Source organism: Dichotomopilus funicola (assembly GCF_033296635.1).
Source record: "Dichotomopilus funicola strain CBS 141.50 unplaced genomic scaffold C8A04scaffold_84, whole genome shotgun sequence".
In the NCBI taxonomy this organism is placed as follows: domain Eukaryota; kingdom Fungi; phylum Ascomycota; class Sordariomycetes; order Sordariales; family Chaetomiaceae; genus Dichotomopilus; species Dichotomopilus funicola.
Window position 1 is genome coordinate 1 of NW_026944105.1, and position 17,973 is coordinate 17,973.

General features: G+C 53.9%; 3 protein-coding genes across 3 annotated transcripts; 1 reads left to right on the forward strand and 2 right to left on the reverse strand.

The window, feature by feature from the left end:
* Positions 1-76: 76 nt before the first annotated feature.
* C8A04DRAFT_40070 (putative HET containing-domain vegetative incompatibility protein) lies at positions 77-2,902 on the reverse strand (the record flags this gene model as incomplete). Its single annotated transcript, XM_062784814.1, has 4 exons — positions 77-154; positions 217-678; positions 735-2,356; positions 2,536-2,902. 4 exons carry the CDS (start codon positions 2,900-2,902, stop codon positions 77-79), a joined length of 2,529 nt encoding a protein of 842 aa, XP_062633573.1.
* Positions 2,903-4,553: 1,651 nt separating this feature from the next.
* C8A04DRAFT_40072 (protein transport protein yif1) lies at positions 4,554-7,072 on the reverse strand (the record flags this gene model as incomplete). Its single annotated transcript, XM_062784815.1, has 6 exons — positions 4,554-5,231; positions 5,316-5,439; positions 5,495-5,541; positions 5,982-6,116; positions 6,173-6,700; positions 6,773-7,072. 6 exons carry the CDS (start codon positions 7,070-7,072, stop codon positions 4,554-4,556), a joined length of 1,812 nt encoding a protein of 603 aa, XP_062633574.1.
* Positions 7,073-7,540: 468 nt separating this feature from the next.
* Positions 7,541-17,900, forward strand: C8A04DRAFT_15145 (uncharacterized protein; the record flags this gene model as incomplete). The annotated part of the gene is made up of 12 exons (XM_062778375.1): positions 7,541-7,774; positions 7,868-8,828; positions 8,890-9,416; positions 9,480-9,714; positions 10,173-10,790; positions 10,842-11,473; positions 11,596-11,810; positions 11,860-12,997; positions 13,054-14,532; positions 14,595-15,069; positions 15,123-15,594; positions 15,665-17,900. 12 exons carry the CDS (start codon positions 7,541-7,543, stop codon positions 17,898-17,900), a joined length of 9,222 nt encoding a protein of 3,073 aa, XP_062633575.1.
* Between the last annotated feature and the right edge of the window lie 73 nt (positions 17,901-17,973).

The following is a 17,973-nucleotide window of genomic DNA, read 5'->3' on the forward strand; positions in this document are numbered from 1 at the left end:
TTGATCGTCGGATCCAGAGGCGATTCGGCTACCGTCCGGGGAAAAGGCTACCGACCAAACCCAACTGCTATGGCCCTCAAGCTTCCGCACCTCCTTGCCCGACTTCGCATCCCAGATGCGGATGGTTTGATCGGCGGATCCAGAGGCGATTCGGCTACCGTCCGGGGAAAAGGCTACCGACCAAACCCGATCGCTATGGCCCTCAAGCTTCCGCACCTCCTTGCCCGACTTCGCATCCCAGATGCGGATGGTTTGATCGTCTGATCCAGAGGCGATTCGGCTACCGTCCGGGGAAAAGGCTACCGACCGAACCCGATCGCTATGGCCCTCAAGCTTCCGCACCTCCTTGCCCGACTTCGCATCCCAGATGCGGATGGTTTGATCGTTGGATCCAGAGGCGATTCGGCTACCGTCCGGGGAAAAGGCTACCGACTGAACCCAACCGCTATGGCCCTCGAATGTTTGAAGACATGGACTCCAGATTTTCTCGATAACCGGCTTTGTTAGCACCCAACTAGGCTCTTCTTTGACAAATATTCGACGGATGATACTGCCAACTGGAGTAAATAGCAATGCTGATATGTATGTCTGTAGTGGCGCCTGTTCGATAAGCCATCGGTTTAGTAAAATGAACCGATATGCATCTTCGATAAGATTTGTAAAAGCGGCCGTCCTTGCCTAATTTAGGGATTTAACTATCTACCGTTTAAAGCAGGAGAGGAGTTGGAACTTACTTCGACAATGGCTCTAAGCCTAGTAAGAGAGAGGATTCCATTTGAGACAACGCCGAGGAGACTTAACGCTTCAAGCCAGTGAAGGAAATAGGTGTGGAAGAACGCCTTAATAGAGTCTCTTATTAGGATGCTTTTCTTTGATCCTGCGATATGCTGCTCGAGAGCATTTGTTAGCCGGTAACGTCGGGAGCCTTGTAAGTCGGCCTTATCCGTTTCACAGACATGGTCGATCCAGTATGTACAGGAGTATCCCACTCCAAGCAAGGGATCAGGCGTGGGTCGCTGCGCCTCCATGTTACGGGTGAGCGCTCCTGGATGGACCAGCTGATACACATCTCGCCGGAGTATCTTCTGCATCGCCGCGATTGATCTGTCGACGATGATGCGTTGAACAGCGTGTTTCCCAGACGGGAATATCTTATCGACGGCGGTGTCACTGACTAGGTAGTCTTTGGCCGACTGGTGGATCGGATAGACGTGGTTGTCTACCAGCGTGAGAAAGGAACCGCACATGTCGACGATCCTCTCCACATCAGCGGTTTGGTACTTGAGCCCAGCTAGCGTTTGGAGCTCGAGAATGTGGAGTGGGCGGTACGCCAGAGTTGCCACTGAAAGCACTGCAAGGCACGAATCTCGGTAGTTACTCGCAAACTTGCTAATACCTCCCATCATCCGATCGTAAAGCGGCAGTAGCCCTAGTGGCGTCTCGTCGATGTGGCGAACAACATCTTCGGCCAAGATACCGCGGATAGATCGTAATACTAGATCAACCCATAAAAAGGTACCCTCAGCCTTCTCGAGCAGCTTTTGTTGAATGATGGTTCGCTGGACAGGACTGGATCGAAGTGAAGAGACTTCGGCTACTTTGTGAATGATGTAGGTTTCGATCGCCCGTGACACAGCTTCTGAGTTCACCTCCAGGCTCAACTTCGCTCCCGGGTTCTCAAGCGCGAGGTTTTCGTCGATGTCCACCCGGTTACGGCTCGTCAGGATCCACTTGAGACGATTTTCTTGGAGGGTAGTTTCCCTGACCAGGTTAAGGAGGTCTGGTAGCCCGTCTTCGCATTCGTCGAGAGCGTCAATAGCCAAGTACAGGTTTCCCAACCGTGGGTGCTGGACCATCTGCTTAAATACATTGGACAGCGCGTCGAAGGCATTAGCGTTATTGTTAGCGGCATTGAAGATGTCCTTGCCCATCCGGTCGTAGTCACTCTTGAGGTACGAAAAGAGACTGACGTCTTGGACCAGTAGGAGGTATATGAGCCCTTGGAGGACGGCGACTGCATTGTTCAAGCGGTTATCGGTATTCTGGCAGAAGAAGAACGATAAAGACGAGTTGGCGACTGGGTGGCCAAGTCTGGTCTGAGATTGAAGTTGCTCGGTAATGGTAATCAACAGCATCGTCTTGCCCTTGCCGGCGCCGCCCTTGATCCAGAGCAGCTTTGTGTCACCGTCACGCCACCTCTGATAACTGGGGTGGGAGAGAATCCAGCTGGACGAGGCTTTGTATAACCCCCCCTTTGTTCTTTCGATACGTAGCTTGTCAATTCTAGGATCGGTCCAATTGAGCGCTCTCAGTAGGGAGTCTCGTTCGTTTTCGTGAGTAGTGGATGGGTGAATGCCTGTTCGGTGTTAAGAGATGTTCTTAACAAACGGTCTGGGAGAGGAATACCGTTTGGCAACGAGGGCGGAATTGCTGACACTTCTTCTATCGCCTCTCGTATCACCGCCGCGATACTAGTCTGTGTGGGAAGTTCCGCTACGCGGTTGCTGGTCAACAGTTGAACATCCTCCAATATACCCTTCATAAGCGACTCCACCGTGTCTCCTTTGCCCCAGGTGAGGGCGGCAAGTGCGTATCGCTCCATTCTTGAGGCATCGGCCTGTGGGATAACATCCTTAAATATTTTCTCTAGCTGTGTTGCCCTACTCTCGCATCGCTGCAAGACAGGCTTTATTGCCTCGCAACATTCCTCGTCGGGGATGGTATTGTTGAGGTTTCCCGAGACCGTCTGCAGGGTTTTGCAGACAAGGGGAAGCCGTGTAGCAATATCGCGGAAGGCTTCTGGGAGGCCAGAGGCATCGTTGGCGGCGCTATAGATCTTCGCGGTCGCGTCAATAATAGCGATGACGCCAGAGATGATGCCGATGACCTCGGCGCCCGACATATCTTCGGTTCCTGCGGCAAATGCAGTTAGACTCTCGGCTTGGCTAGGTATGGTGAAACCCGTGACGTACTAGTGTAAAGATGGAAAAGAAACCGTTTGAGAAGTTGCTTAACTAGGCAGCCTCAGTCAGGAATAGCGGGCTTTGTTCCGAATCGCAATCGACAACGCAGAGTCGATGCCCGCCTGGATTGATGAGGGGTTGGGCTGCGACGATTTGACGTCCTGACCACTCGCGTCGCTTCGGGCGGCTAAATTGGCCAATAGAAAATCTGCCCTGCTTTCGGCCCCGAAAATAGAAAGCATTGGCCCGTGCGGGACGCCAGGCTCAAGTGTGCCCCACTGTGACGAACCTCTCTAGGATCCTATCCTGTTAGGGTTCAGTGAAAGTAATCTAGCAAAGGATGCTTAGGTTCGGTGTAGCCAAAGGGTGCACAACAATAGACTTGTCTCAACAGTAGGCTTGCGAGCTCGTAGCGAACTGTAGCTGTGATTGCTAACTGGAGAACTCCCAGAGCTCTCCAGAGTGAGTGACTATATACTATCTAGGTCCCTGGGTACCCCCGTACCTTTCCCCTTGGGAACGTGAGGAACGGTAGCCGTTCCCTCCGTTCCTCTGCTGATTGGTCCGGAACCCATTCTTAACGATTGGCTGGGGACGCTTCCCGCGCGCCCCCATCGGGACCCTGCATGCGGCCATAATCGTGACACCCACCTCAGAGGGTCCCTGACGAACCCTGACACGGAGGCGGTACCCGCCATGCCCGCATTGTCCGGAATGCGACCGACAGCAGACACAGCCCGACGGGCGGGCCGGCACTCCAGCAGCAGCAACCGGGCCAATGCCGTACAAAACACTCGGTCAAGGCTCTCTTATGTTTTAGACGTTGATCGAATCTGCAATGGATCCAGATTCGGCTCATTATTTAACGACGGTCATCGTGATAAGAGTCATTGCTTACCGCAGCCACCTTCAGCTAACAGTCTGGTTGGCTGACAGTCCTGGTTGGCTAATAGTCCAGGCTTGCTAACGGTGATCGTAATATTGGGTTGTTGCATTATCATATACATCCTGCCTGGTACATACGCGCGTGCGAGGGCACACGGTGTGTTTGGTTAAATGCATGAACGGTCCGTGCGCCAGAAAGATGTGAGAGAGGAAAGCGGAAGCCGATTTCGCTAGCGACTGTACACTTTCGTTGTACTGAAATGAGGGGCGAACGAGGGTTCAGCCACATGCCATTAGGTATATGTCCTGGGCTCAGCGATTGCTCGTGGAGAAAGCTGATAACTATGAAATAAACGCAGTAGAGTGCTGAGACAGGTGGTTAGAAGTCAGAATCCACACATACAACTTCTTTCTAGACGACATAAAACCTGTATTTCGGCGAGATTGATACCTTCCTCAAGGTTTAGAACTCCCCGAGATGAGCGAGTAATTGCTCAATGTCGAGATGCGCCCACATTGCATACCTAGCGATTCTCATGTCTAGGACGTTGTCTTATGCCGCTTTGAATATTTTCTTAGTATTTTCTATGGCGACTTCAAATCCGACAGCTCTAAAATACCTACTCTAATAACTTCAGGTTCGCCCCCTGAGAATACTAAATACATACCATAGCTAGAGCCCGATGCCATTCTATTCATCAGCCATTAACCTCGTAGCCTCATCCCGTCTTCTGTACTGAACTCGACCACCTCACCCCTTCGAGGCTGCGCAGTCGCCAAACTCACATAGATCCCCCAACCCAGCCCCGCCAACGCGCCCACCAGACTCCGCGCCTCAACACTCGTCAAAAACACATAGTTCACCAAACTCACCAGCGGCCAGAACCGCCACCCAGCCTTAATCAGCCCCCAAAACTCCGCCTGCGTACTCGCCCACACACTCGGCCACGCCACGTCCTGGTACCGCACCGCGTCACGCCCCGACAAGAGAAAAGCGAGACTATCAGCGGGAACCAGCCCAGCTGCCCGCGCCGCGTAGTGGTGCGCCATCGCCTGGCGGATCCCATGCGTGAAGAAACAGAAGAGCAAGGTGTTGACGACAGCGCCGATGGATTGGTCGAGGAGGGTTTTGGTGATGGTGTTGAGCTTGTTGAGGCGGGGTTCGACGAGGGCGTTGCCTTTGCCTGTTTTGACGGAGGCTTTCTTTTCCAGGGCGGCGTCGTCGGACGCGGCGGCTAGGGCGACGGCTTCTTTGGTGGGGGAGGCGTGGTAGGCGGGGAAGGAGGACTCGAGGAGGTCTTGCCAGAGGAAGTTGGGGGGTGTGGAGATCAGGGCGAAGAGGGTGTATTGGAAGACGGGGATCCAGTCGATTGTGAGGGTGGTCTGGTGGGAATATTAGTTTTTTAGTTTTTTTTTCTGATGTCTGGAATTGAGGCTGGATCTTGGAAAGCGTGGGGGAAAACATACATTACTCTGATGGGCGGTGATCGCCTGGGCGAGAACATTGGAGATGGCCGAGATGACGGCGGTTTGGACCGTGGCGGTCACAATTGGGGGTGCCATGGCTCGTTCAGGTCTACTTGTTTCCCAACTGGTTTCTTGTAGAAATATGGTAAATACCCGGGGTTCAAAGCCGGAGGGAACACATTTTTAAAGCTGAGAGATTCCGGTGAGACGCGAAGGAGTGTTGGGCCTGCCAGGTTGTTGTGACGAAAGCGAGTGTAACGTAGGACCCACAGTTGCCACGCCGTTTTCAGCTTCAAACGGGATGTGATTTGTCCCGAGTTGAGACGACAACACATAGGTTGATGCGGCATCGGAATGGTTTGCTTTTCTTTTCTTTCTGATTTGTGGTTGGTCTTACATGACCCCCTCTGCCACAGAAATTTGGCCCGTGGATCTTAACTTTTAGATTTATCCCCCACTTCTCGGCCACAGACATAGATAATACAGAAAGCCTGGCCTGGTCTCTAAAGCGCTCGGCGGCGTAACTCTTGTCGGCTTCACCGTTGATTCAAGTAACTAGCCCGCATGCCCCCGGCGAACGCTCCTTTGTACACATGTTCAATACACTCCACCCCGCTAAGCGCTGCTTCATGAGCGGCAGAGAATCCACATGAAAAATAGCTGGACAATGTAGGAATAGAAGAAGAGGAATTGGGTCCTCTGGTTCCTCTTCGCCCGCGAGTCGAGCGGGTGCATGGTCTGCATGGGGCCACGGTTGTCGTTGTTGTTCTCGGGGAGGAGAACGTACTTAAGAGACCGCATCTAGCGCCAGGTTAGGTCAGATTGCAACACACACAGCAGTAGCAAAAGAGACTTACCAGAAAAAGCGAATTCGCCAAAAAGGTGTAAATAAACACCGTCCACCCAATCCAGCCACCGGTGCCCTTGCCGCCGTTCATGATTTCCGCCACGCTGATCGTGACAATGACGCCAACAAATTTGTACCCAGAGTAGGCCACCAGATCCAGCAATTGCGACTCGTTCGAGATGCTCAGGAGGTAGCACCCCAGCTTCAACCCCAGAATCTCCACAATCACGGCCACCAAAGCCGTCGTCGCAATGTACCCAAACAGCTCCGGCTGGAACTGGCCCTTGAGACCTGAGATGAGCGCCTGTAGGAAGATGTAGGTGACCAACGACATCACGGGGATGTACATGTCCGGGCTGTTGATGTCATCGCGTGGTGGCAGGTACCAGGCCTCTTGGCCCGAAGGCCCCGTAGCCTGCCGCCGGGTCCAGGGCTTGTGGCGCCAGGGGAAGAAGACGAGAAAAAGTTTGTTTATTACGTAGGAGTTCGTGACGATGAAGTAGTGCTTGAGTGCTGAGACGTTGACGAAGCGGTTTACCTGCGAGGGAGCCACGCAAGTTAGTACGAGCGGTACAAGGCGAGAGTATTCGAGTAATCCGGAGAGACCTACGTTTTGCTCAATATACTCCTGGCCTTGGCGAAACGCCGTCTGGCCAAACTGCGAAGCCAATTGCGCGGCAGGGTCGTTTATGAAGTTCCCATACTGGCCGAACACGTTTGGCCCCGCTGATGGAATACCGCCGGGTTGTTGTTGCTGCGGCGGTTGCTGCTGAGGGTATGGGCTGCCATCGTAGTTGCTATGGGCCTGCGAGGCTGGTGGAGGTGGAGATCGAAGCTGAGGAACTGTCGAGACGTGTTGTGGCACCGGGTGGTGGAGGGGGGGAGAGCGTCCGTAGGCTGCTCGTTGCATGGCTGGGGCGGGAGGTAGGACGGTGCGATGTGGTTTCGGTATGAAGATAGCGCTAGCTGGATGGCGGTATGAAGGTTGGTTGTCCTCGGGAACACGGTGGAGACGAGCGACGTCGCGATGTTGGTGTGGTGTTGTTTCGAGCTCTGTTGTCTGTGCCTTGCGAAATGCAGCGACCGGCTCTGGCCATGTGTTTTCAGCGCTCGCTGCATGCTGTCATCCTCCCCTGAAAACAGGGGCCGCGCAAAAAGTGGGCCGGGCAAACCCCGGTCTTGAGGATGCCGCAGGCTGCGCCCACCAATGAACGCGCATTGTTCGATGCGCTGGAAGGTTGCGCTGGTCTGTTCGTTCAGTGGTACGACGTGCCAGGCATCTAGAACTCCCGTCCTAGAACAGACTTGGGAGCTTCGAGAATTGTCCTTTCAATCAACAACACCTGCGGCAAGTTCGGCACCGCCCTCGAGATTCAGGATGTTAGACGCCTTCGAGATCATCGATACGTCCGGGGTCGTCCTGTGGTCCCGGAACTACACAGCTGTTAGCCCCTCGGTAGTCAACAACTTCATCTCGGACGTTTTCATCGAAGAAAAGAGCACCGTTGCTGGCGCAAAGGACGGCGCATCCGCCGCCAGTAACCCTCCGTACAAGCATGAGCAGCATAGTTTACGATGGACGTTCAACAAAGAACTGGGAATCATTTTTGTTGTATGTTTCTACCTTTTGCCCATTGCATATGGGGGTTTGCTGAAGGTTCGGTTTCGCCACTCTCGCGGCCTCTGCTGACACTTTAGGGAATAGGCAGTCTACCGCTCGCTTTTGCACCTGCCATGGATCGACAAGCTCGTCGACAATATCAAGGCTATCTTTGTGAGCCTGTACGGGGATCAACTTCGGAAGCCGAACACAACCATCGTCGAGTGTGTCAAGTTCGACGAATACTTTGATCAGCAGCTGGGCGAGCTCGAACAAAGTGGCAGCAGGTCAAACGTTTTGGCATACAGTGATGAGAAGAATCCTGCGGACATAGGGGATGACCCTCCCCTGCCACCAAGTCTCGTACTCCCGACCAAGTCCCAAGCCAAATCGTCAGCCGAATCGACGCCCGTGGTAACGCCCGATCCTTCACGTCCCTCGACACCGAGCGCAGGTCACCTCCTGGTAGCGAAGCCAGGGCCCGGGGGCAAATTGTCGAGGCGTGCGCGGAAGATGCAGAATAACAACTCGGCGCCGGTTTCATCAGGGGATGAGGGGCCGGGGCGCAGAGGGAAGCCGACCAAAGCAGCGAAGCGTGGCAGGAAGTGGGACGCTGACGGACTTGCGGACGAGACCGACGATGTCCAGCTCGACTATTCGGTCCCTACCCTCACGAGCGATAGCGAAGCTGATGCAGGGGGGAGACCGGGAGCCGTGGAAGAAGTGGATTCCGCCACGTGGGGCGCCAGGACAAAGGGGAAGTTTGTGCTTAGGGACCTGGGTGATGAGGTGAACTCGATCCTGGCCGATGCGGAAGCCAAGAAGAGAGCTGCTGCAACTACGACCGAAGGCTCGAGCGGTCTTGTTGGGTCGAGTTTGAGCGCTATTGGAGGGCTGTTTAGGAACGTTGTTGGTGGCAAAACCCTTACGAAGCAGGATCTGGAGAAGGCGATGAAAGGGATGGAAGAGCATCTTCTGAAGAAAAATGTTGCTCGGGAGGCCGCGGTCCGTTTGTGTGAAGGTGTCGAGAAAGAGCTTTTGGGTGTTAAGACGGGTAACTTCGAGAGTACGTTTCCCCGGGCTCCCTCTATCGCGGTTAAGCTAACCATTAATGTCACCGTTTACAGGTATCAACTCGAGGATACAAGTGGCCATGGAGGCTTCTCTCACCAAAATGCTCACCCCGACCTCCTCCCTGGATCTTCTCCGCGAAATCGACTCGATTACCGCGCCACCCGCTACATCTCTCCGCAAAGCCCGTCCCTACGTCATGTCCATTGTTGGCGTCAACGGTGTTGGGAAGTCCACCAACCTTTCCAAGATTTGCTTTTTCCTGTTGCAGAACAAGTACAAGGTCCTCATCGCCGCCGGTGACACTTTTCGGTCTGGCGCCGTCGAACAGCTCGCTGTGCACGTGCGGAATTTGAAGGAGTTGACGACCCGTGAGGGTGGCCAGGTCGAGCTGTACCAGAAGGGGTACGGTAAAGACGCTGCTGCTGTGGCCAAGGATGCGGTTTCTTTTGCTTCCCAAGAAGGATTTGACGTCGTGTTGATCGATACCGCTGGGCGGAGGCACAACGACCAGCGACTCATGTCGTCCCTGGAGAAGTTTGCCAAGTTTGCTCAGCCGGACAAGATTCTGATGGTTGGCGAGGTATGTTTTACACATGGGGGTTCCTTTGGTTTACTTCCTGGACAAGTGCTGACATGATTACAGGCTCTCGTCGGCACAGATTCCGTCGCTCAAGCTAGGAACTTCAATGCTGCCTTTGGCTCCGGCCGGTCGTTGGATGGGTTCATCATTTCGAAGTGTGACACCGTTGGCGATATGGTTGGTACCCTGGTCAGTATCGTTCATGCCACGAATGTCCCGGTCCTGTTTGTCGGCGTTGGGCAGCATTACTCGGATCTTAGGAACTTCTCGGTGAAATGGGCGGTCGAGAAGCTGCTAAGTAGCAACTGAATGGTTCTTGGTATAGCTTACTATGTAATGAGATTTGAACCTGAAGTCGCTTTAATAAACGGGGACAACGGCTTAATTAATTGACCCCGATTGACAAGTTGCCAGTTGCATAACTCGAGCTACTGTGTGCATAGGTAGTATTGCTTCCAGTTTGATGTCCCGTTGATGATATTCAGGGTTAGGGTTACTTACCTCCTCGAGTATTTTTGAATGGTGTCACGTGGTTTGGTGCCTCCCCTTCGCGCGAAACGCGTCTTATCCATCCCACTTTCCACTTTTAGCGTGTTGCCCAACAACAAACGTTGGTGATTCCAGGGTTCCCGTCGCCCCACCAACGATGCCCGCAACAAATGGCTTCCGGATACCATGGCAAGCCGGCGCGGGCCGGCGCACAGCAATGGCAACAGCAGAGCCAACGACCACATCACCAACAAATGCAACATCAAGGGCATCAGTCACTCCAGCCGCCCGATAACCTCGCTGGCGGTGCTCAAAACCATGCCAACAATCCCCCGCCTTCGACCCTCGCTGCCCAACTCGTGGAAGATATCTCGACATCGACAGCCTCGACGACCACCAAATCCACCCGACCCAGTGATGAGACTGCCGAGCTCAAGCGCTTATTCGCCGCCATCGAGCGTGTGAAGGACGACCCCGCTTCTCTGCGCACCCACAACGAGCGCGTCGAGCACAACCACTTGCTAGTATATGTCTGTGGCAGCGTATTTCTCGAGGGTCTGAAATTGGACGATGCCTTTGCTGATCGGGAGCGGTTGCGGGCAGACGCGCTGAAGGCCGTCAATTTCCTCGAGGCGACGATTCGCGAGACGCCTAGCGTACTAGGGTGTGTAACGGATGGGAAGCTGTTTCTAAGGAGGGGCGCTGAGCCGTTGTGGACGTGGATCATGCCGAAGCTGTTGAGGATGCTGGGGCACGGAAGATGTTTAGAGATTTCGGGAGAGATCGAAAAACTGTGCCGGTATGTCCTGATTCTGGCGGCCGGAAACGCACCGTTGTGGAACTACGGACAGGCAGTGATGGGATATTTTTGGGCGAATTTAAACGGTAAGTTGCTGTTTTTTTGTCTGATATGCAGTGCTGACTTTTGGCCGATAGCGATCATCACGCATGCTAGATCAAAACTCTCATCCCCACATACTACACTTGCCGATATCAAACTGCCGCCACAAGCGTTCTTTGACACGTTGCCTGTAAATGCGTTCCCCGGGTGCACTTTCACCCTCCGGGATTCCGAGCACGCCCTTCGGCATGCGCTGAGCTTACTGAGGGTCATTGCAAGTGTGCTTATGGAGAAGCCTGGGTCACGGCCTTTTTTGGTATACGGCCAACACACGGTCTCGCTTCTGGATACTTTGCAGCCCCTCTGCTCCATTCTGGTCGCGTGGCCCACGCCCGTTGGCGTGGGATTAGCACCTCTTCTCCAGACGGCCATCGATTTAGCCAAGTCCCAGGACGTATCTCGGGTCCCAGAATCGGTGCTCTGCCACAAGGCTAATGCCGCATTAGTCCTTGTGTGCGCTGAGCTTTTACTCGATCCCCACTTACTTCTCGCGGACGGCGAGGACGGGGCGTCATTGAGGGATACATACTGCGTCGTGTTGGTCCACCTTGCTGGGGCCTCCATTAAGCATGCGCCAACATCACGTCTTGTGGTTTCCGGGTTGCTCCCGCTCGCTCAGAGAGTCGTGTCCGAGAATCCACTCCTCGGGGTCGAAACTGATGTTTGGGTATGTGTACACTTTCTCGCTAGCCTGTTGAAGAAACCAACTTGTTGCTAACATCATGCCAGCGCTCGGTTCACCTTTTAACAGAGGTAACACACAAATGCGCGCTGGGGCTTAGTATTGAGCTACCCGATCCCACCACATTTTCTAGCAATGATCTCCGTCACCAAATTAGAGATTTGACCGTCTGCGCTGCTTCCAACAGCTCAGGAACCCCCCCTGCAAAGCGACAAAAGCTTGAGGGGGACTCAGGGGTACTTGATGAGCTGAGAACACAGCTTTGCCTAGCTGTGGACGCTCCGCAGTCTAGTTCAATGGATGAACTCGACGACCCCATTATGTGAGTGCCAGCATTTTGTGCCGGAAGAGTCGAGCTGACAGCTTCACAGTGGATGCTTTCCTACGATGGACGAGGAGGACCAATGCCGCCTCATTGACTTGATTTCTAGAACCTTGTGCGTTGCGGACCATACGCTCACCTTGAAGGGGCAGGTGTCTTCCATGCCCGTCTTTGAATGCTCGTTTTGCTCCGAGATGAAACCGGCCAACTTGCCAGTCGCCGAGCGGCTCCACAAGATCCAGGCGTTCGGGATATCGGTCTTTACGAAGCTGATCAAACTTCCCAGCCTTTTGGCGTCTAGGCGGCCCCGGGTAGTCGCCATGATTGCGCTTCGGCGCCTCGCAAAACACTCAGCAGATACCGAATTCTGGGATCTGAACAAGTCAAGCCCGGGTCAATGGTGTCTTCAGTCTTTGCAAAGTTCTATCCGGGAACTTCGCATCGCTGCGGGGAGGGCCCTTCCCGTCTTCCTGACAGAACCGACCTATCAATTTGATTGGGGGGTTCTGGAGTCGAATAGAACCACTTCGCTCGGCCTCCTCAGAACCATCTCTGATAAAGGTGCCGCCAACTTACACGAGACTTGCATCATGGCCTGGGCCCAAGTTGGTAGGGGGGTGTCCGCGGACGAGCTAAACCTAGTGGTTCTGAAACTGGTCGAGTATCTGGGGTATCGCAACATGATCGTGCCCGCATTAGCTTTCAACGAAATCTTGAGCCTTGCCGAGTTCAAGGGCGAGACCCCCGCACAACTGTTCCATCCGTTCTGGGCGAACCTGGCATTTCACGTCGTCAAAGACGTGGTGTCCAAGCCGCAGACTGCGCAGTTCGTTGCGGATCTGATGCAAATCAGTGTCCCAGACCTCCTACTACTCCTCCAGAAACATGCACTTCCCTGGCTGATCCTTTCCAAAAGGCGAGACGTAATACAAAAAATCACGGAGGCGAGAGGTGACACTGAGACGTGGGAAACTTGCATCGACGCTGCGAACCTCCCCTCTATTCTTGTGCTTCTCCTCGTCCAAGACGTCCCTGACGTAGCCGCTCATACTATGTCGTTGTTGGAGCACGTTTCTCCTCACGTGGCGAGATTTCAGCTGGTAGAACTGTTGCGAACGGATCCGCTTCCTATCGCTTTAGAACTTTTGAAAGCCGCTGCTGGTGCGGACGAGACGCGCAGGGCGAGGGTAAGTTGTCCTGGGAAGTATCATGGAGCATACGGGCCGCCTCTGACAATATGCAGGTTCGGGAAGCACTCACGATGATTTCGACGCTTCTTTTGCCTGGTCATAAGGGAGACCAGAGCAAGAAATCACAGATTGTTGGGAGTTACCTCCAACAACACGTCCTTGGCTTAACAGCACGGTTGAGCGAAGTCATCACCGATTCTTGGCTTTCACTAGCTCCAGTTTCCGAGCAGATTCGGTGCATAGGGGCTATGGAAGAGATGATCAGGATTTGCAAATCCTATGCGTGCATTGCTCGGCCGCAGATTTCAGCCTGCCTTATTTCTGCACTTGCATCCGACTCTCTGCGCGCCGCGGCCTTCTCCTGTTGGGAGGTCATGCTCACGCACATGGACGAAGCGGACGTGGAGGCGCTGGCCGAGACAACGTTTTTTGTTATCGGCTGCTACTGGAAAAGCTTTGATGACACCACGAAGAAAAAAGCCAGTGGTTTGATTGACCAGCTCCTGGCCAAGCATACGCGCATCTTAAGCAAATACATCCATCGACTACCCTCCCTTCGCCATGTTGAGGAGCTCCAGGGGACCTGTGGATTGCTGGACCAGCTTCGAGAGCCCTTGGATACCAGGGGCTCCTTTGTCCTTTTTGCCGAGCGGCTTTGCCACGAGAATCCCGGCGTTGTTGAGCAAGCCCTGATCGAGTTGGCCGCATTCCTTGACCAAAATCAGAACTACCTGCAAACTTCCGCCATAAGCGAGCAGCCTGACTCGACCATCGTGACACTCTCCCGCTCACTCCTGGATTGCGCCGCCAAGTACAACGGCTACCACCAAGAGATCAGTCGGCTCTGTGCCCAAGCGATTGGCCTCGTGGGCTGTTTGGATTCGAACCGGCTTGAGACGGAGCGCGAGCAAGAGCAGTTCGTTGTCATTCGAAATTTCGAAGATGCCCGGGAGACCACTGATTTCGTCTTGTTTGTCCTTGAGAACGTGCTCGTCAAGGCGTTCCTGTCCACGACCGATACCAAGTTTCAGGGCTTTCTCTCTTACGCCATGCAGGAACTCCTCGCGAGGAGCGATCTCAGATCTGCCTGTCTTTGTCAAGGCCAGGGTACTGGCGAAGTTATCTACCGGAAATGGCTGGCGTTTTCGGAAAGCACGCGCGAGGTACTCACGCCGTTCTTGTCTTCCCGTTTTTGCGTCGCGCCCATGGCGGAGCAAACCACTGAATACCCCATTTTCAAACCTGGGAGATCGTATGCGGCTTGGCTTAGGGCTTTGGTGTTGGACTTGCTTCGCCATGGGCAGAACCCCTTCAGCCAGGCGGTCTTTGAGCCGTTTAACCGGTTGATCAAGGTCAAGGACCTTGTTGTGACTGAGTTCTTACTGCCCTACTTGGTCTTGCATGTCATTGTGGCCCATAGTAAGGCCGATTTCAAGGACAAGGTCGCAGCTGAGCTAGCGGCGATTCTGAAATATCAGCCGCCAGAGAACGCTTCGTATATGGAAAGGGAGGAGACAAAGTTGTTCTACCAGGTACGAATATTCCTGTGTCGCCGACAGCTACGCTTCAGAGGATGATGGCTGATTATTTATAGGCGGTTTTCCGGATCCTCGATTATTGCATGCGGTGGTTACAGGTCAAAAAATCCCAAACGCCAGTCACGCCGAAGGACGAGACTTGGGTCAAGGAGGTCCAAAAGGTTATCAGCAAATTAGATCCCGAGCTAATCTCGCAGAGGGCCATCGACTGTAACGAATACGCTCGGGCACTCTTCTTCTTGGAGCCACATCTTGGGAATCGACAGAAGAAGGCGCCTAAACAGCAAGGGAGCGATCCAATTCTGCAGTCTTTGCAAAAGATTTACACCCAAATCGACGATCCAGACGGTCTCGACGGCGTATCTACGCTCCTCCAGGATATCACACTCGACCAACAAGCGCTCAACGACCGCAAAGCTGGGCGATGGACGGCGGCCCAGACTTGGTATGAGATCAAACTCGCCAAAACCCCTGAAGATGTCGACATTCAAATCGACCTGCTCACGTGTCTCAAGGAATCCGGACAGCATGGTAAATTATGCCCTGCCAAGTGAGCGTTGATAATCCGCTAATTATGTCTTTAGATGTCTTGCTTAACTGCGTGGAGGGCATGGCAGTGAACAGCAACAAGGTTGCGCCCTTCGCCGTCGAGGCTTCATGGGCCACAGGTCGATGGCAAACGCTCGAGAAATACCTTCGACTTCACAGCGCAGGGGACGTTTCAGAGGTTTTCAACTTGGGCGTTGGTCAAGCACTACTCTGTCTCAGGGATGGGAAAGTGGATAAATTCAGAGAGCATGTACAGATGCTACGAGACAAGGTCGCTGGTTCCATGACCTACACCGCAACATCGTCACTGAGGGCGTCGCATGATGCCATGCTCAAGTGCCACGTCCTGACCGACCTAGAGATCATTGTGAGCCACGGTGATCATGGCAATAAGGACCCTCACGGGACTCTCGTAGCCTTGGACCGGCGGCTGGAAGTCCTTGGAGCGTACGTGAGCGACAAGCAGTATCTGCTAGGCGTCAGGAGAGCAGCAATGGAGCTGATGAGGTATGTTTCCCTCTGTAACGATCACTGCCGTGGTTGATTCACCCATACTTTGTTTGCTAATCAATTCTAGGCCCAAATTTCAAAACGGGGATATTTCTTTGCAATGGCTCTCGAGTGCACGGCTCGCAAGAAAGTCGGGTTCCATGCACCAGTCCTTCAATGCGGTCCTACATGCCCAACAGCTTGGGGATGGTTCCGCTATCATCGAGAACGCCCGGCTGCTGTACAAGGACGGCCATCACCGGCAGGCAATTCAAACTCTGCAGCTCGCTATTTCCACCAACTCATTCATCAACGATAGCTCTATCAGTATTGGCGTGCAGCCAACTTCGAGCAAGGGTCCAGATGCACAGCGAAACCTGTTAACCGCTCAAGCCCACCTCCTGTTGGCAAAGTGGCTAGATTCCACCGGCCAGACACACGCCGGTGCACTGCGGTCTCAATACCAGCAAGCGGCTAAGACTTACGGGCAATGGGAGAAGGGCCATTATTACCTTGGCCGTCATTACAAAAAGATTCTGGAGTCGGAGAAAGCGCTTAAACCAGACGATCAGACAGATGAGTACCTGTCAGGCGAGACGGCCAAACTCGTCATCGAGAATTACCTCCGATCCCTCAACTTTGGGACCAAGTACCTGTCCCAAACGCTCCCACGGATTTTGACGCTCTTCTGTGATCTGGGTGCCCAAGTCGACAAAGCGCCCGATGGCAAGATCTCGCTGTCAGTGGAGCTACACACGCGCAGGGTCGATATCCTGCACGGGCTGTACAAGCATTTCTACAAGAACCTGGCTCGGATGCCTGCTTACATTTTCTACACCTCCTTGTCTCAGATCGTGGCAAGGATTGCACACTCGAACCTCGAGGTTTTCAAGGTGCTTGAGCAAATGATTCTCAAAGTGGTTGAATCCCATCCCCAACAGGCACTATGGTACATCTTTCCGCTCATGACAACCAGACAGCCCGGCGAGCGGCGGAGCAGAGGAATGCAGATTCTGCAGGCAGCCCGATCTATCAGTAAGAAGGCTGAGGGCTCATCCGATGACCTGAGGCAGCTATTGAGAAAAGGCGAGAAGCTGGCTGAGCAGCTGCTATTGGCGTGCAACAACGGCGACTTTCAGAGTAATAGGACGACGGTGGCCAGCATCACGCGGGATCTCAACTTCAACCACAAGTGCACCCCTTGCCCCTTGGTGATTCCGAATGAGGCTTCGTTGACCGCCACACTCCCGACGCTGACGGACAATGTTCGGAAACACAAGGCGTTCTCCCGGGATGTCATCACCATCCATGCCTTTCTCGATCACGTCCTAGTTCTCGGATCTTTGGCCAAGCCACGCAAGCTCACCGCTCGTGGGACGGACGGTAAACAATACGGCATGCTAATCAAGCCCAAGGACGATCTTCGCAATGACCAACGTCTCATGGAGTTCAACGGTCTCATCAACAGGTCCCTGAAGCGAGACGCCGAAGCCAGCAGGCGCCAGTTGTCTATCCGCACCTACGCGGTCACGCCGCTCAACGAAGAATGCGGCATCATTGAGTGGGTTGATGGGCTCAAAACACTACGTGATATTCTGGCTGGCCTCTACAGGACACGCGGCGTAGTCCCCAACTACACCGAACTTGCGATGCAGATGAAACAAGCCACCACAGGAGATAAAAATATCCACATCTTCACCGAAAATGTCCTGGGCAAGTTCCCGCCGGTTTTGCCGGAGTGGTTCATCTCGCAGTTCCCCAACCCGTCAGCATGGTTTGCCGCTCGGCTGAAGTACACGCGCTCGTGCGCGGTCATGTCCATGGTCGGCACGATCCTCGGGCTCGGCGACCGGCACGGTGAGAACGTGCTGCTGGAAGAAAGCAACGGCGGCGTGTTCCACGTCGATTTCAACTGTCTGTTCGACAAAGGCACAACATTCGCCCAGCCGGAGCGCGTCCCGTTCCGCCTGACGCACAACATGCAGGCGGCCATGGGCATTTATCGCTACGAGGGCCCGTTCCGGCACTGCAGCGAGCTGACGCTGCGGATCCTGCGCCAGCAGGAGGAGACGCTCATGACTATCCTCGAGGCCTTCATCTATGATCCCACACTGGACCTGCAGCGCGTTAAGAAGCGGAGCCGTGAGGTTGTTAATCTTAACCCGATCAGCGTCGTCGAGAGCATCCGTCGCAAGGTTAGAGGCCTGTTGCCGGAGGAAAGTATCCCATTGGGAGTGGAGGGTCAGGTGGAGGAGTTGATTAAGCAAGCTGTTGATCCGAGGAATCTGGCAGCGATGTACATCGGGTGGTGTCCCTTCTTGTGAAAGGAAAATTGTTGGGCATGTAAATATTTGCAGACAGGCTTAAATAGGAGTTGGTTTCTATGAGGCAGGGGTA